Genomic DNA, 12,844 nt, shown 5'->3' with positions numbered 1-12,844 from the left:
TTCGTCTTCACTGAGGCCTCACTTGGAGTATTGTGTTCAGTTCTGGAGACTGTATCTCATAAGAATTACACTATTAATATAGCCAACATATATGCATAAAATTATTATCAGTGAGCTTTGGTAAGTGTAGTGAGAATGTGTTTGACATGGTGTTATTAATAGCACCCACACTAACGCTGCGTTGGGAAAGTCAAAGAAAATTCTACAAACACTTTTTAAACTCTTTGAGTGCCCTTTAGAATCCCTGAACACACCGTTGCTTTTTTAATAAACACATTCACGTGACATAATTATTCCATGATACACCCATTACATATAGTTTTTTAAAAATGTATAATGCTGCCCTTTTCCTAATATTAAAGTTTTTAATGTTTAGATTTTTATTTAATGTTTGTCCATACAATGACTGTCATATTGCTTTTTGCTCTCACCATAATAACATTGTATACTTAAATGCAAGATTGTATCAGACAATAGAAGAAATATTGACACAGTGTGTGATACTATATACATCTATGCATGAGGTTGTCATACTGCTGCAGGTAATGTTTTAAAACTAACCCCTTTTTTATGTGTGCTTTGTCTGTATTATACATGTCTTATTTTAATTAAGTTTTGTTTTTTATATATGTGTTTGATTTTATAATTTAATTATTTATATGTGGCTGCTATATATGTATTTAAATGTTTTATATAGATGTTTCATATGCATGTTTATATTTGTTATAGCCCCTGAAGCAGCTTGTATGAGCGAAACTTGGCCAGAGTCAGGCTTTTAGCTACACTGGGCTTTTTATCTGCAATTGTGTAATATCTACTAATAAAAAATCCCTGTTACCGATCTACTCTCTTTGGTTGCTACTCTGCAATATTGGATCGGCTTACGTTGTGTTTCCTGGGTGTATCTCAAAAGGGACAGAGGATGAAGGCGCTCCAGAGAAGGGTTTCAAAAATGATGGAAGGTCTCCATCAAATGACTTATGAGAAGAAGTTGAAGAACCTAAATATGTATACCCTGGAGGAGAGGAGATGCAGAGGAGAAATGATACAGACCTTCAGATACCTGAAAGGTTTTAATGATGCACATTCGACAAACCTTCTCCATTGGAAAGAAATCAGTAAAACTAGGGGTCACGAAATGAAACTCCAGGGAGGAAGACTCGGAACCAATGTCAGGAAATATTTCTTTATATAGAGGGTGGTGGATGCCTGGAATCCCCTTCTGGAGGAGGTGGTGAAGACAAAAACGTTGAAAGATTTCAAAGGGACATGGGATAAACACTGTGCATCCTTAAAGGCTGCAGGATGGAAATGAAGAAAAGAGTGCATGGTGGTAACTTGGCTGGTGTAGCGGTTACTATCCTTAACCAATAAGCCTTCTTACTGTTGATGCAACCATCATTGCTCTCTGCTTCAATGGCAGGGGGAAAAGAGGAAAAGGGGAACTGGATTCAGATAGCAACCAACAAGGACCCTGACTTATGGTTTGGAGAACAAATAAGCATAGGGGTAACTTGCTGATGTGGCTGTTACTAACCTTAACCAATAAGCCTGATACTTTTGATGCAACTCTAACATTGCTGTCTGCTTCAAGGGCAAGAAGTAATGGGGAATTGGATTCAGACAGCAATCAACAAGGGCCCTGACTTTTATGGTCTGGGAAAACAAGCATGGAGGTGACTTGCTGATGCAGCTGTTAGTACCCTTAACCAATAAGTCTTACATCACAAGTATAACTCCAACATTGCTCTCTGCTTCAGCAGTAAGAGATAAAGGAGAATTGGACTTAGAAACCAACAAGGGCCCTGCCTTTAACAGTTTGGGAAAATAAGTAAGGGGGTAACTTGCAAGGCAGATGCCACCCTCTGATGATACCTTTATGGGGAGACCTGTATGGCACGGTTGGTGCTACCATAAGGTTGATGGGCAGACTAGATGGAGCATTTGGTCCTTTTCTGCATTCATTTCTATGTTTCTATATGTTTCTCTGCCCTTCCTTGCGGTTTCCAGTAACTTTATGGAGTCTTAATTTGGTCTTGGATTTCTTAGCGGTTCCTATGTTTAGACCGATGTGTAACCTGTCCTTGCGGTTGCTGACCTTGAAAACAGTGTTTCTTGTGGCAATTTGTTCTGTGAGAAGAGTTTCCGATCTGCAGGCCTTGTCTTGTCAGGAGCCCTTCCTCCGGGTGACTCCAGGGGTGAGACAGCTGCATACTGTTCCTTCCTTTTTTCCAAAGGTGGTCACTGAGTTTCACTTGAATCAGTCCATCTCTGGACAGAGAAAGAGATGTAGAGGAGTATCAACTGTTGCAACCCTTGGCTTTCAAGAGACATATTGTCAGGAATCTGGAGGTTACTAAGCCTTTATGAAGACTGATCCACCTGCTTGTCCTTCACAATGGTACTAGGCAGGGAGAACCGGCCTCGCAGGCTCCTATAGTTAGCTGGATTAAGGAGGTAGTCATGGCTGCACACATTGATGCTGGGAAGCCATTACCTAGCCAGGTCAAGGATCATTCCACTAGGACTCAGGCAGTGCCATGGGTGTAAGTGAAATCGTTGTCTCCCGTCGACATTTGCCAAGCTGCCGACGTGGTCTTCCTTACACTTTCCAGGTATTAAAGTCAGGATATGCAGGCCCGGGAGGATGCAACCTTTGATGTGCGGTTTTGACTGGACCGCGGGCATCCTCCTGCCCTATTTGGGAGTAGCTTGGGTATATCCCATTTGTTCTGGATTCAGCTGACTGGATGCTAAGAAATGAGAAATTACTACTTACCTGATAATTTCCTTTTCTTTAGGACAGGCAGATGAATCCATCTTCCCTCCCTTGGCTGCCGAATGATTGTACGATTGTGTGACTATGTGTTACAGGGATTACTGGTGTTAGTCCAGCCCCTAAACTAGTGTTAATACGTTTCTTGTCTGAGCTCAATGCTTCCAGTTGGCTATTGACACAGTTATCTGTTTTTAATCAGGTTTTTTGCTAGTCTGTCCACAATTTACTTTTGAAGAAAATACTGGCAGGCTGATGCTACTGCAGGGGTGTATGTACTGTGGCGTCAGTTTGTTCCGTCTCCATCTGCTGGTAGAGGTGCAAAACTCAACTTGTTCTGGATTCATCTGACACTCCTTAAACAAAAGAAAATGATCAGGTAAGTAGTACTTTCTCATTTCTTGACACAGCATGCGCCAGGGTGAGTTATTCTGGTATTACTGGTTATGCTGTGTATCAGGAGTGCATTACTTCTAGGTAATGGATTATGCTTGATGCAAGATATGAGCTCCTTTGGTATTAGTTGCACACTGGCTGGTGCTCAATGAGGACAGGACAGGCTCTATGCCTCACCTCAGCAGAAGCAGCAGAATCTGTAGTAATCCTCTTGTCCTGCTAGAAGCTGATCTTCACATGGTTAACAACCTGGGCACCTTGTAACAGTAGATGATTATTGGCAGTCTTTCATCAGCTGAGTAAATCATTTTTTTAAGACCAAATGAATACCCTCATTGCAAGATATAAAGCTGTGATTTTGGGAAGGGAGTCTATTTTAAATTCTTTTGTATATTTTTAATGTAGTGGTGCTTTTAATGTTGTTGCAGGACTGAGACTCCTGTACCTACATCACTGTAGTGCTATCCAGTGGTTTTAGAAAAGTCTATAATGCCTTCCAAAAGGTTCACCTTTGTTTGCCTTGAAGCCTTGTTTGTTTTGAAGTAAAATTCATTAAAATATTGTTCTATGTATCCACATTTCCTACTAATAGCTGCTAAGTGAAAAATCTGTTCCAGAATTCCTTAGAAAATGAAGTAGAAATAAAAACATGGAATAGCTTTTTTGGATGAAAATCCACTCCCATCCCCTTTTTACATCTGAAGCAATTCCAGGGGCGGATTGGGCATCCCCCGGTGGGCCGGTTGCTTTAGTCACGTGGTCTGCTGAGCGCGGCTGTGACAGAGCCGAGCTCGGCAGACCACGTGGTATCTCCTGGGCCAGCCTGGTTGGCGAATCCCCGGGCCGGTCGTCAGCGGGAATCCGCCCCTGAGCAATTCTAAATATTTAAAGCTCTGATGTAACTAGTCACCTTCAAAAACATACACCAAGTGACTTGGTCCCATTTGTTTTAAATTGTACTGATTCACCTAACAAGATAAATTCAGCAGTTCCTGTTGGTTCTCTCTGTTGGGTAGTTCATTCCAAAGCAGAGACCCAACTATGAATACCAAGCAGATGTTAAAAGAACACATAAGAGACAAGTCTCTGCTTCGTAGAGCTTATAATCTAAGGAGGAAGATGGTATAACTGTGAGGAGGAAATGAGTGGATGGGTGCAGAGCCCTGTGAAGAAGAGATGGTCTGTGAGGAGGGGTCAATGGGACAGAGCTCTGTGAGGAAGAAGCATTGGAAGATAGGAACAAAATTCCATGAAGATGAGTGCAGAGCTCCGGGAGGAAAAGAATGAGGTAGAAATGCAAAATTCTGTGAGAAGGGAGGTAGAGGAGACTGCAGTAGAGCTTTGTGAGAGGGGACAGGACAGATGGTCTGTACATGAGTTTGTAATGACATGTATGCCATGAGAAGCTTGCTAGGCAGACTGGATGGATCATTTGGTTCTTTTCTGCCATCATTTCTGTGTTGTTATGATCTGTACTAGGACAGCTGCTTTTTATTGTATTCATAAATGACATAGAGATGGGAACATAGTAACATACTAATGACGGCAGAAAAAGACCAAAATGGTCCATCCAGTCTGCCCAGCAAGCTTCCCAAGGTAGTAACTGCCGCTCCGTGCAGGTTACCCCCAAGCTTTTTTATTTATTCCCATGCTCTAGCCTTTTAGGGATCCACAGTGTTTATCCCATGCCCCTTTGAAATCCTTCACAGTTTTAGTCTTCACCACTTCCTTCGGAAGGGCATGCCAGGCATCTATCGGAACAAGTGAGATTATCAAATTTGCTGATACAAAATTATTCAGTGTTGTTAATCACAGGATTGTGAGAAATTGCAAGAGGACCTTGCAAGACTGGGAGATTCTGCATGCAAATGGCAGATGAAATTTAATATGGACAAGTGCCAAGTGATGTACTTAGGGAAGAGCAACCCAAATTATAGCCACACAATGCAAAGTTCCACATTGGGAGTCACCACCCAGGAAAAGGATGGGTGAAATTGTGGATATGTTGAAATCCTCTGCTCAGCGTGCGGTGGCGGCCAAGAAAGCAAATAGAATGCTAGGGATTATTAGGAAAGGAATTGAGAATAAAACAGAGAATATCATAATGCCTCTGTATCCCTCCATGGTGTGACCTCATCTTGAGTCTTGTGTGCAGTTCTGGCCACTGCATCTCTTAAAAGACATAGCAGAATAAGAAAAGGTACAGAAAAGGGCGACCAAAATGATAAAGGGGATGGAGCAATTCTTTTATGAGGAAAGGCTTAAGAAGTTGGGGCTCTTCAGTTTGGAGAAGAGCCGGCTGAGTGGAGATATGATAGAGACCTATAAAAATAAATAAATAAATGGAGTGGAATGAAATGGATAAACGCAAATCAGTTGTTTACGCCTTCAAAAAGTACAAAGACTGGGGACATTCAATGAAATTACTAGGTGATATATTTAAGATAAATAGAAAATATATTTTTACTCTATGCATATTAAACTCTGGGATTTGTTACTGGAGGATGTGGTGAAAGCTGTTAGGTTAGCTGGGTTTAAAAATGGCTTGGACAAGATCCTGGAAGTAAAGTCCATAAACTATTATTAAGGTGGACTTGGTGAAATCCACTGCTTGTCTCTGGGATAAGCAGCATGGAATCTGTTGACCTTTTGGGGTCCTGCCAGGTACTTGTGACCTGGATTGGCCATTGTTGAAAACAGGATACTGGGCTTGATGGACCTTTGGTCTGACCCAAATCTTATGTTCATATGTTCTTATTCCCACACTGCTGTACCATCAGTTATATTATGGAAACAGTAGGTTTCCTGTCAATATGTGTTCTACTTGACTTGCAGTTGATGAGTAGGATGCATTTGGTAGCCATATTTTAAAATTATTCTCATTTTGTTGTTTGCTACAGGAGGAAGAAGGTGAGGATGCCGATATCTCTTCTGGTGCTGTCAGCCACAAACTGTCTTCATCGCAGGCTCTTCATCACTTTAACCCTCGTTACTCAGAAATGGGCTGCATGGGAATGCAACTTCGTGACGCACATGAGGAAAATCCAGAAACTATCCTGGATGAGCATGTGCAGCGGGTCATGAAAACTCCCGGCTGTCAATCTCCGGGCCCTGGCCGACATTCCCCAAAGCCACGGTCACCGGACAGTGGGCCTCTGGGGAAGGTACTACCAGGGACCATGGGAACCATCCCACTAGGACATGGCAAGCATAGTTCCAAGTCCGGAATGAAACTGGACCCAGTGAACTTACACCACCATAAGCATGTCTACCACCATGTGCATCACCATGGTGGCGGCTTGAAGCCAAAGGAGCAAATAGAGGCAGAAGCCACTCAGAGAGTGCAGACCAACTCACCTTGGAATGTAGATTCGCATAACTATGCAACAAAGTCACGCAATTATGCAGAAAGCATGGGTATGGCACCAAATCCCATAGAGTCTCTTGGCTACAGGTAAGTGTGAAATTTATGTTTTCAGGCCTGGCATTAGAGCTGGAAAGGTTAGAATCACTCTGCGTTCAGGGCTGAGAAAGCACATTGAATGCAGGAGTCAGTCAGGAATAGTTTTGTGCTGTGCTACTCTCTGGAGTGGAGGTGATGGGCTGGACTGGCTTCAGTCTGATATCCTGGGGTGACAGTGATAGACTGCATTGGCAGCACTGTTTCCCTGGTGTGGGGGTGATGGGCTGGATTGGTTGCACTCTATCTTGGGGTGGAAGTGATAGACTGGATTGGAGGCACTCTGTTAATCTGAGGTAGTGGTGATAGGCTGGAGCGGCTGCACTGTTACCATTGGGATAGGGATGATAGACTGGATTGGAAGCACTCTGTTACCATTGGGATAGGGATGATAGACTGGATTGGAAGCACTCTGTTAATCTGAGGTAGGGGTGATAGGCTGGAGTGGCTGCACTCTGTTACCACTGGGGTAGGGGTGATAGATTGGGATAGGGGTGATAGGCTGGAGTGGAAGCACTCTGTTAACCTGAGGTAGGGGTGATACGCTGGAGAGACTGCACTCTGTTACCATTGGGATAGGGGTGATAGGCTGGAGTGGAAGCAATCTGAGGTAGGGGTGATAGGCTGGAGTGGCTGCACTCTGTTACCATTGGGATAGGGATGATAGACTGGATTGGAAGCACTCTGTAACCATTGGGATAGGGGTGATAGACTGGATTGGAAGCACTCTGTTACCATTGGGATAGGGGTGATAGACCAGATTGGAAGCACTCTGTTAATCTGAGGTAGGGGTGATAGGCTGGAGTGGCTGCACTCTGTTACCATTGGGATAGGGGTGATAGACTGGATTGGAAGCATTCTGTTAATCTGAGGTAGGGGTGATAGGCTGGAGTGGCTGCACTCTGTTAATCTGAGGTAGGGGTGATAGGCTGGAGTGACTGCACTCTGTTACCATTGGGATAGGGGTGATAGACTGGATTGGAAGCACTCTGTAACCATTGGGATAGGGGTGATAGACTGGATTGGAAGCCCTCGGTTACCATTGGGATAGGGGTGATAGACTGGATTGGAAGCACCCTGTTACCATTGGGATAAGGGTGATAGGCTGGATTGGAAGCAATCTGAGGTATGGGTGATAGGCTGGAGTGGAAGCATTCTGTTAATCTGAGGTAGGGGTGATAGGCTGGGGTGGCGGCACTCTGTTACCATTGGGATAGGGGTGAAAGACTGGATTGGAAACACTCTGTTACCATTGGGATAGGGGTGATAGGCTGGAGTGGAAGCACTCTGTTAATCTGAGGTAGGGGTGATAGGCTGGAGTGGCTGCACTCTGTTACTATTGGGATAGGGGTGATAGGCTGGAGTGGATGCAATCTGAGGTAGGGGTGATAGGCTGGAGTGGCTGCACTCTGTTACTATTGGGATAGGGGTGATAGGCTGGAGTGGATGCAATCTGAGGTAGGGGTGATAGGCTGGAGTGGCTGCACTCTGTTACTATTGGGATAGGGGTGATAGGCTGGAGTGGATGCAATCTGAGGTAGGGGTGATAGGCTGGAGTGGAAGCATTCTGTTAATCTGAGGTAGGGGTGATAGACTGGATTGGAAGCACTCTGTTAATTTGAGGTAGGGGTGATAGCTGGAGTGGCGGCACTCTGTTACCATTGGGATAGGGGTGATAGGTTTGAGTGGTTGCACTCTGTTAATCTGAGGTAGGGGTGATAGGCTGAAGTGGAAGCATTCTGTTAATCTGAGGTAGGGGTGATAGGCTGGAGTGGCGGCACTCTGATACCATTGGGATAGGGGTGATAGACTGCATTGGAAGCACTCTGTTACCATTGGGATAGGGGTGATAGGCTGGAGTGGCGGCACTCTGTTACCATTGGGATAGGGGTGAAAGACTGGATTGGAAACACTGTTACCATTGGGATAGGGGTGATAGGCTGGAGTGGAAGCATTCTGTTAATCTGAGGTAGGGGTGATAGGCTGGAGTGGCGGCACTCTGTTATCATTGGGATAGGGCTGATAGACTGGATTGGAAGCACTCTGTTACCATTGGGATAGGGGTGATAGGCTGGAGTGGTTGCACTCTGTTACCATTGGGATAGGGGTGATAGACTGGATTGGAAGCACTCTGTTACCATTGGGATAGGGGTGATAGGCTGGAGTGGTTGCACTCTGTTACCATTGGGATAGGGGTGATAGACTGGATTGGAAGCACTCTGTTAGCATTGGGATAGGGGTGATAGGCTGGAGTGGAAGCATTCTGTTACCATTGGGATAGGGGTGATAGACTGGATTGGAAGCACTCTGTTACCATTGGGATAGGGGTGATAGACTGGATTGGAAGCACTCTGTTACCATTGGGATAGGGGTGATAGGCTGGAGTGGTTGCACTCTGTTACCATTGGGATAGGGGTGATAGACTGGATTGGAAGCACTCTGTTAGCATTGGGATAGGGGTGATAGGCTGGAGTGGCTGTACTCTGTTACCATTGGGATAGGGGTGATAGACTGGATTGGAAGCACTCTGTTAATCTGAGGTAGGGGTGATAGGCTGGAGTGGCTGCACTCTGTTACTGTTGGGATAGGGGTGATAGACTGGATTGGAAGCACACTTTAATGTCAGGTAGGGGTGATAGGCTGGAGTGGCTGTTACCATTGGGATAGGGGTGATAGGCTGGAGTGGCTGCACTCTGATACTATTGGGATAGGGGTGATAGACTGCATTGGAAGCACTCTGTTAATCTGAGTTAGGGGTGATAGGATGGAGTGGAAGCATTCTGTTAATCTGAGGTAGGGGTGATAGGCTGGAGTGGCAGCACTCTGTTACCATTGGGATAGGGGTGAAAGACTGGATTGGAAACACCCTGTTACCATTGGGATAGGGGTGATAGGCTGGAGTGGAAGCATTCTGTTAATCTGAGGTAGGGTGATAGGCTGGAGTGGTGGTACTCTGTTACCATTGGGATAGGGGTGATAGACTGGATTGGAAGCACTCTGTTAATCTGAGGTAGGGGTGATAGGCTGAAGTGGAAGCATTCTGTTAATCTGAGGTAGGGGTGATAGGCTGGATTGGCTGCACTCTGTTACCATTGGGATAGATGTGAAAGACTGGATTGGAAACACTGTTACCATTAGGATAGGGGTGATAGGCTGGAGTGGATGCACTCTGTTACCATTGGGATAGGGGTGATAGGCTGGAGTGGATGCACTCTGTTACCATTGGGATAGGGGTGATAGGCTGGAGTGGATGCACTCTGTTACCATTGGGAAAGGGGTGATAGGCTGGAGTGGATGCACTCTGTTACCATTGGGATAGGGGTGATAGACTGGATTGGAAGCACACTGTTAATGTGAGGTATGGGGGATAGGCTGGAGTGGCTGTTACCGGCTGGATTGGCGGCACTCTGTTACCATTGGGATAGGGGTGATAGGCTGGAGTGGCTGCACTCTGTTACCATTGGGATAGGGGTGATAGGCTGGATTGGAAGCACTGTGTTACCATTGGGATAGGGGTGATAGACTGGATTGGAAGCACTCTGTTAATCTGAGGTAGGGGTGATAGGCTGGAGTGGCGGCACTCTGTTACCATTGGGATAGGGGTGATAGACTGGATTGGAAGCTCTCTGTTACCATTGGGATAGGGGTGATAGGCTGGAGTGGCTGCACTCTGATACCACTGAGATAGGGGTGATAGGCTGGATTGGAAGCACTTGTTTCCCTGGGGTGTAGGGATGGTGGGCTGAACTGGCTGCAGTCTATTGATTTCTGGTGGTAGTGAGATTCAGTTTTTGTTAGTCTGGGGTGGAGGTGATAGGGTAACAGAGTGTGTTGTGATTCCAGCCTTTTTGATAATTCCGTTCTGCTTGTTCATGTACATTGGAAACTTGAAAAGTATATTCACTTTGTTCTTCAGAATTGTGGAACATTTTATCCCAGTTATGGTTATTGAATAGTGGATGGACAACTGCTCAGGGAGTGTAATAGATCAGCCGCTGTCAGGCCACTCTACTCTAAGTCTTTCTCCCTCATACAACCAGTTTTCTTTGGGAAACAAAGAAACAGCCAGAGGAGTGCAGGGCCCCACCCCTGCATCTGGACCAGCATGAAGATGAATTAAGGATTGCTGTCCTCCAGTTCTGTCCTATTTAAAAAAAAATGTTTTTAGCACCCTCTCTGAACTTAGCACGGCCAAAATGGGGAACTATTTACTGGTTTGTTTAGTTGGTTTGGTTTTTTTTTTTGCTTTATATATTGCTGGCAGTTCACAGAAGGATGAGGCCCTATAGATAGCATTTTGAGTTTTCCTGTCAGGAGCTCCAAGTCCAGTCTCCTTGGTAGAATTCCAGAGAAACACTTCCTGCTCAAACTCAGGATGTCAGAACCTGCAGGTTGTAAGACAGGTCAGCTCACTACGTTTCTCAGTGTAAGACTGCTTTAGGTATGTTGCCCTTGCATCTTTTATTTATTTACTTACAATGTTTATTTCCCGGGCCCTCCACAGTTAATGCTTGCTGGACTTGATAGGCAGGCGCAGGCTCTCCTAAAGAGGGAAAGGCTAAACGGACGGCATCTATCTACTTGTTGTGACAGGACTTCCCTGTGAAGCATTGCTTTTAATGATGTTTCTGCACCCTCTTCAATTCCACTGATTCTATCCCTTAATTCTGCCATGCTCATGTGTCTTAATCAAAGGCTTAAGGAGGACCTCTTCCTATTTATGCAGTTTGTTACTACTGTAAATCTGCCAGGAGACCATAAAAGAAAACATTCTAGTATGGATTCTCAGTACTCTTCCTCTCCCTGTACTAGCAACTCCAATTTTTATTTAGACAACTTATATACTGCCTATTCACGGCTCTAAGCTGTTTTTAAAAAGGTTTACATTCATAAAAATATAAAAACACACTTTAAAAACATTGATTAAAAATATAAAACAAACCTTAAAACAGAGCAAAGATATGTGCCATATATAAAACTCCTCTACTATGAGGTCGTGAAAAGACTGTACCTAGATTCCTGTACACTGTTGTCATACATTGTTCCCTGAAAGAGTGTTTATAGATCATAGGTCTGTCAGAAAAGGTATGCCTTGAGCATCTTCTTGAACGTTGCAGTGCATTCAGTCAAATGGAGCTCCATTGGCAATGAATTCCACAACGTAGGTTTAGCAACAAAAAACAGTCTTTCAAATATCAACAAGCCTCTCTTGCCAGAAGTAAGATATCTCAAGTAAGTCTTTCTGGGAAGAGTGAGTGAGTGCCTATGTAGGATTGTAAATGTGTAGTTGTTGGTTGATCCAGGGCAGGGAATCAATCCTTTGTAATTTATGGATCAACAAGGCTGCCTTGATATAATTCGCTCTTGAATTGGCAGCCAACGAAGCTCTTGAAGAACAGAGGTAATTGGGCAGTTCTCGGCAGACTAGAGATGAGTCTCACCACAGAATTGTGCAGTACCTAGAGGGCCTGCAGGGCTGACTTGCCAGTCTGTGTTTGGCATGGCAATCTTTGAGGAGGAGTTGGATAAAAAGATCCAGTAGGGCTTTGGTGCCGTGGCATTGAAGGCACTGAGGCAGGCATCATTGATTCCTTGAGCTCTGCTTGATTCTCTTTGGATGCTCAGTGGTGAGGCACCAGTGCTGATGACATATCTGATAACAGTGCCCTGGTTAGGCATTGGGGTTGATGACCACGACATTGCTTTTCTCCAGCTCATTGGGAGAGGACATTTCCCTGCACTGTTAAAGCTCTTCAGGATTCAAGCCAAAACAGTTAATTGTTCCGGTCCTTGAGACTTTGGCTGAGGATTGAGCACCAAGGGAGTCCTCACCACCAGCAGACCAGTGTAAGTTGAATTCAGAGTATTCTTGGAGAAATGGCTATGACTCTGGATACCTCTGGATAGGAGGTGTTGACAAGGCTCCTTCCAATCCCTCTCCTCTTCCAGAGAGAAGGACCTCTCCCTTACAGGTTTTGCTAGGAAAATGGCTGAAGCATCCTCCAGTTTGTGAAGTCCCCTAAGGAAATCAAAGCAGTTCCAGTTCAAGAAGTCCTTCAGGAGATACAGATGTGGGCTCCTGTCAACAAGAAAGCAGATACGATCTATCTCGTCCAAAAGGCTCCCGGATTCAAGAAGAAACAGTTGCCACAGCAGTCTGTGATAGTTGAATCTGCTTTCAAAAAGGCCAAGAGGTCCAGTACATAAGAACA

General features: G+C 44.8%; 1 protein-coding gene across 1 annotated transcript in view; it reads left to right on the top strand.

Moving 5' to 3' along the window:
* The window catches only part of AXIN1 (axin 1), an 89,062-nt gene that overhangs the window by 54,963 nt on the left and 21,255 nt on the right, over positions 1–12,844 (top strand). Inside the window, 2 exon segments of the mRNA XM_029576653.1 lie at positions 6,073–6,626; position 10,460. Of these exon segments, the coding sequence (XP_029432513.1) occupies positions 6,073–6,626; position 10,460 (555 nt within the window).

Source organism: Rhinatrema bivittatum, chromosome 14, assembly GCF_901001135.1.
Source record: "Rhinatrema bivittatum chromosome 14, aRhiBiv1.1, whole genome shotgun sequence".
NCBI classification, from domain to species: Eukaryota; Metazoa; Chordata; class Amphibia; order Gymnophiona; family Rhinatrematidae; genus Rhinatrema; species Rhinatrema bivittatum.
The sequence above is the reverse complement of the archived record's forward strand: the minus strand, read 5'-3'. Positions and strand labels throughout refer to the sequence as shown.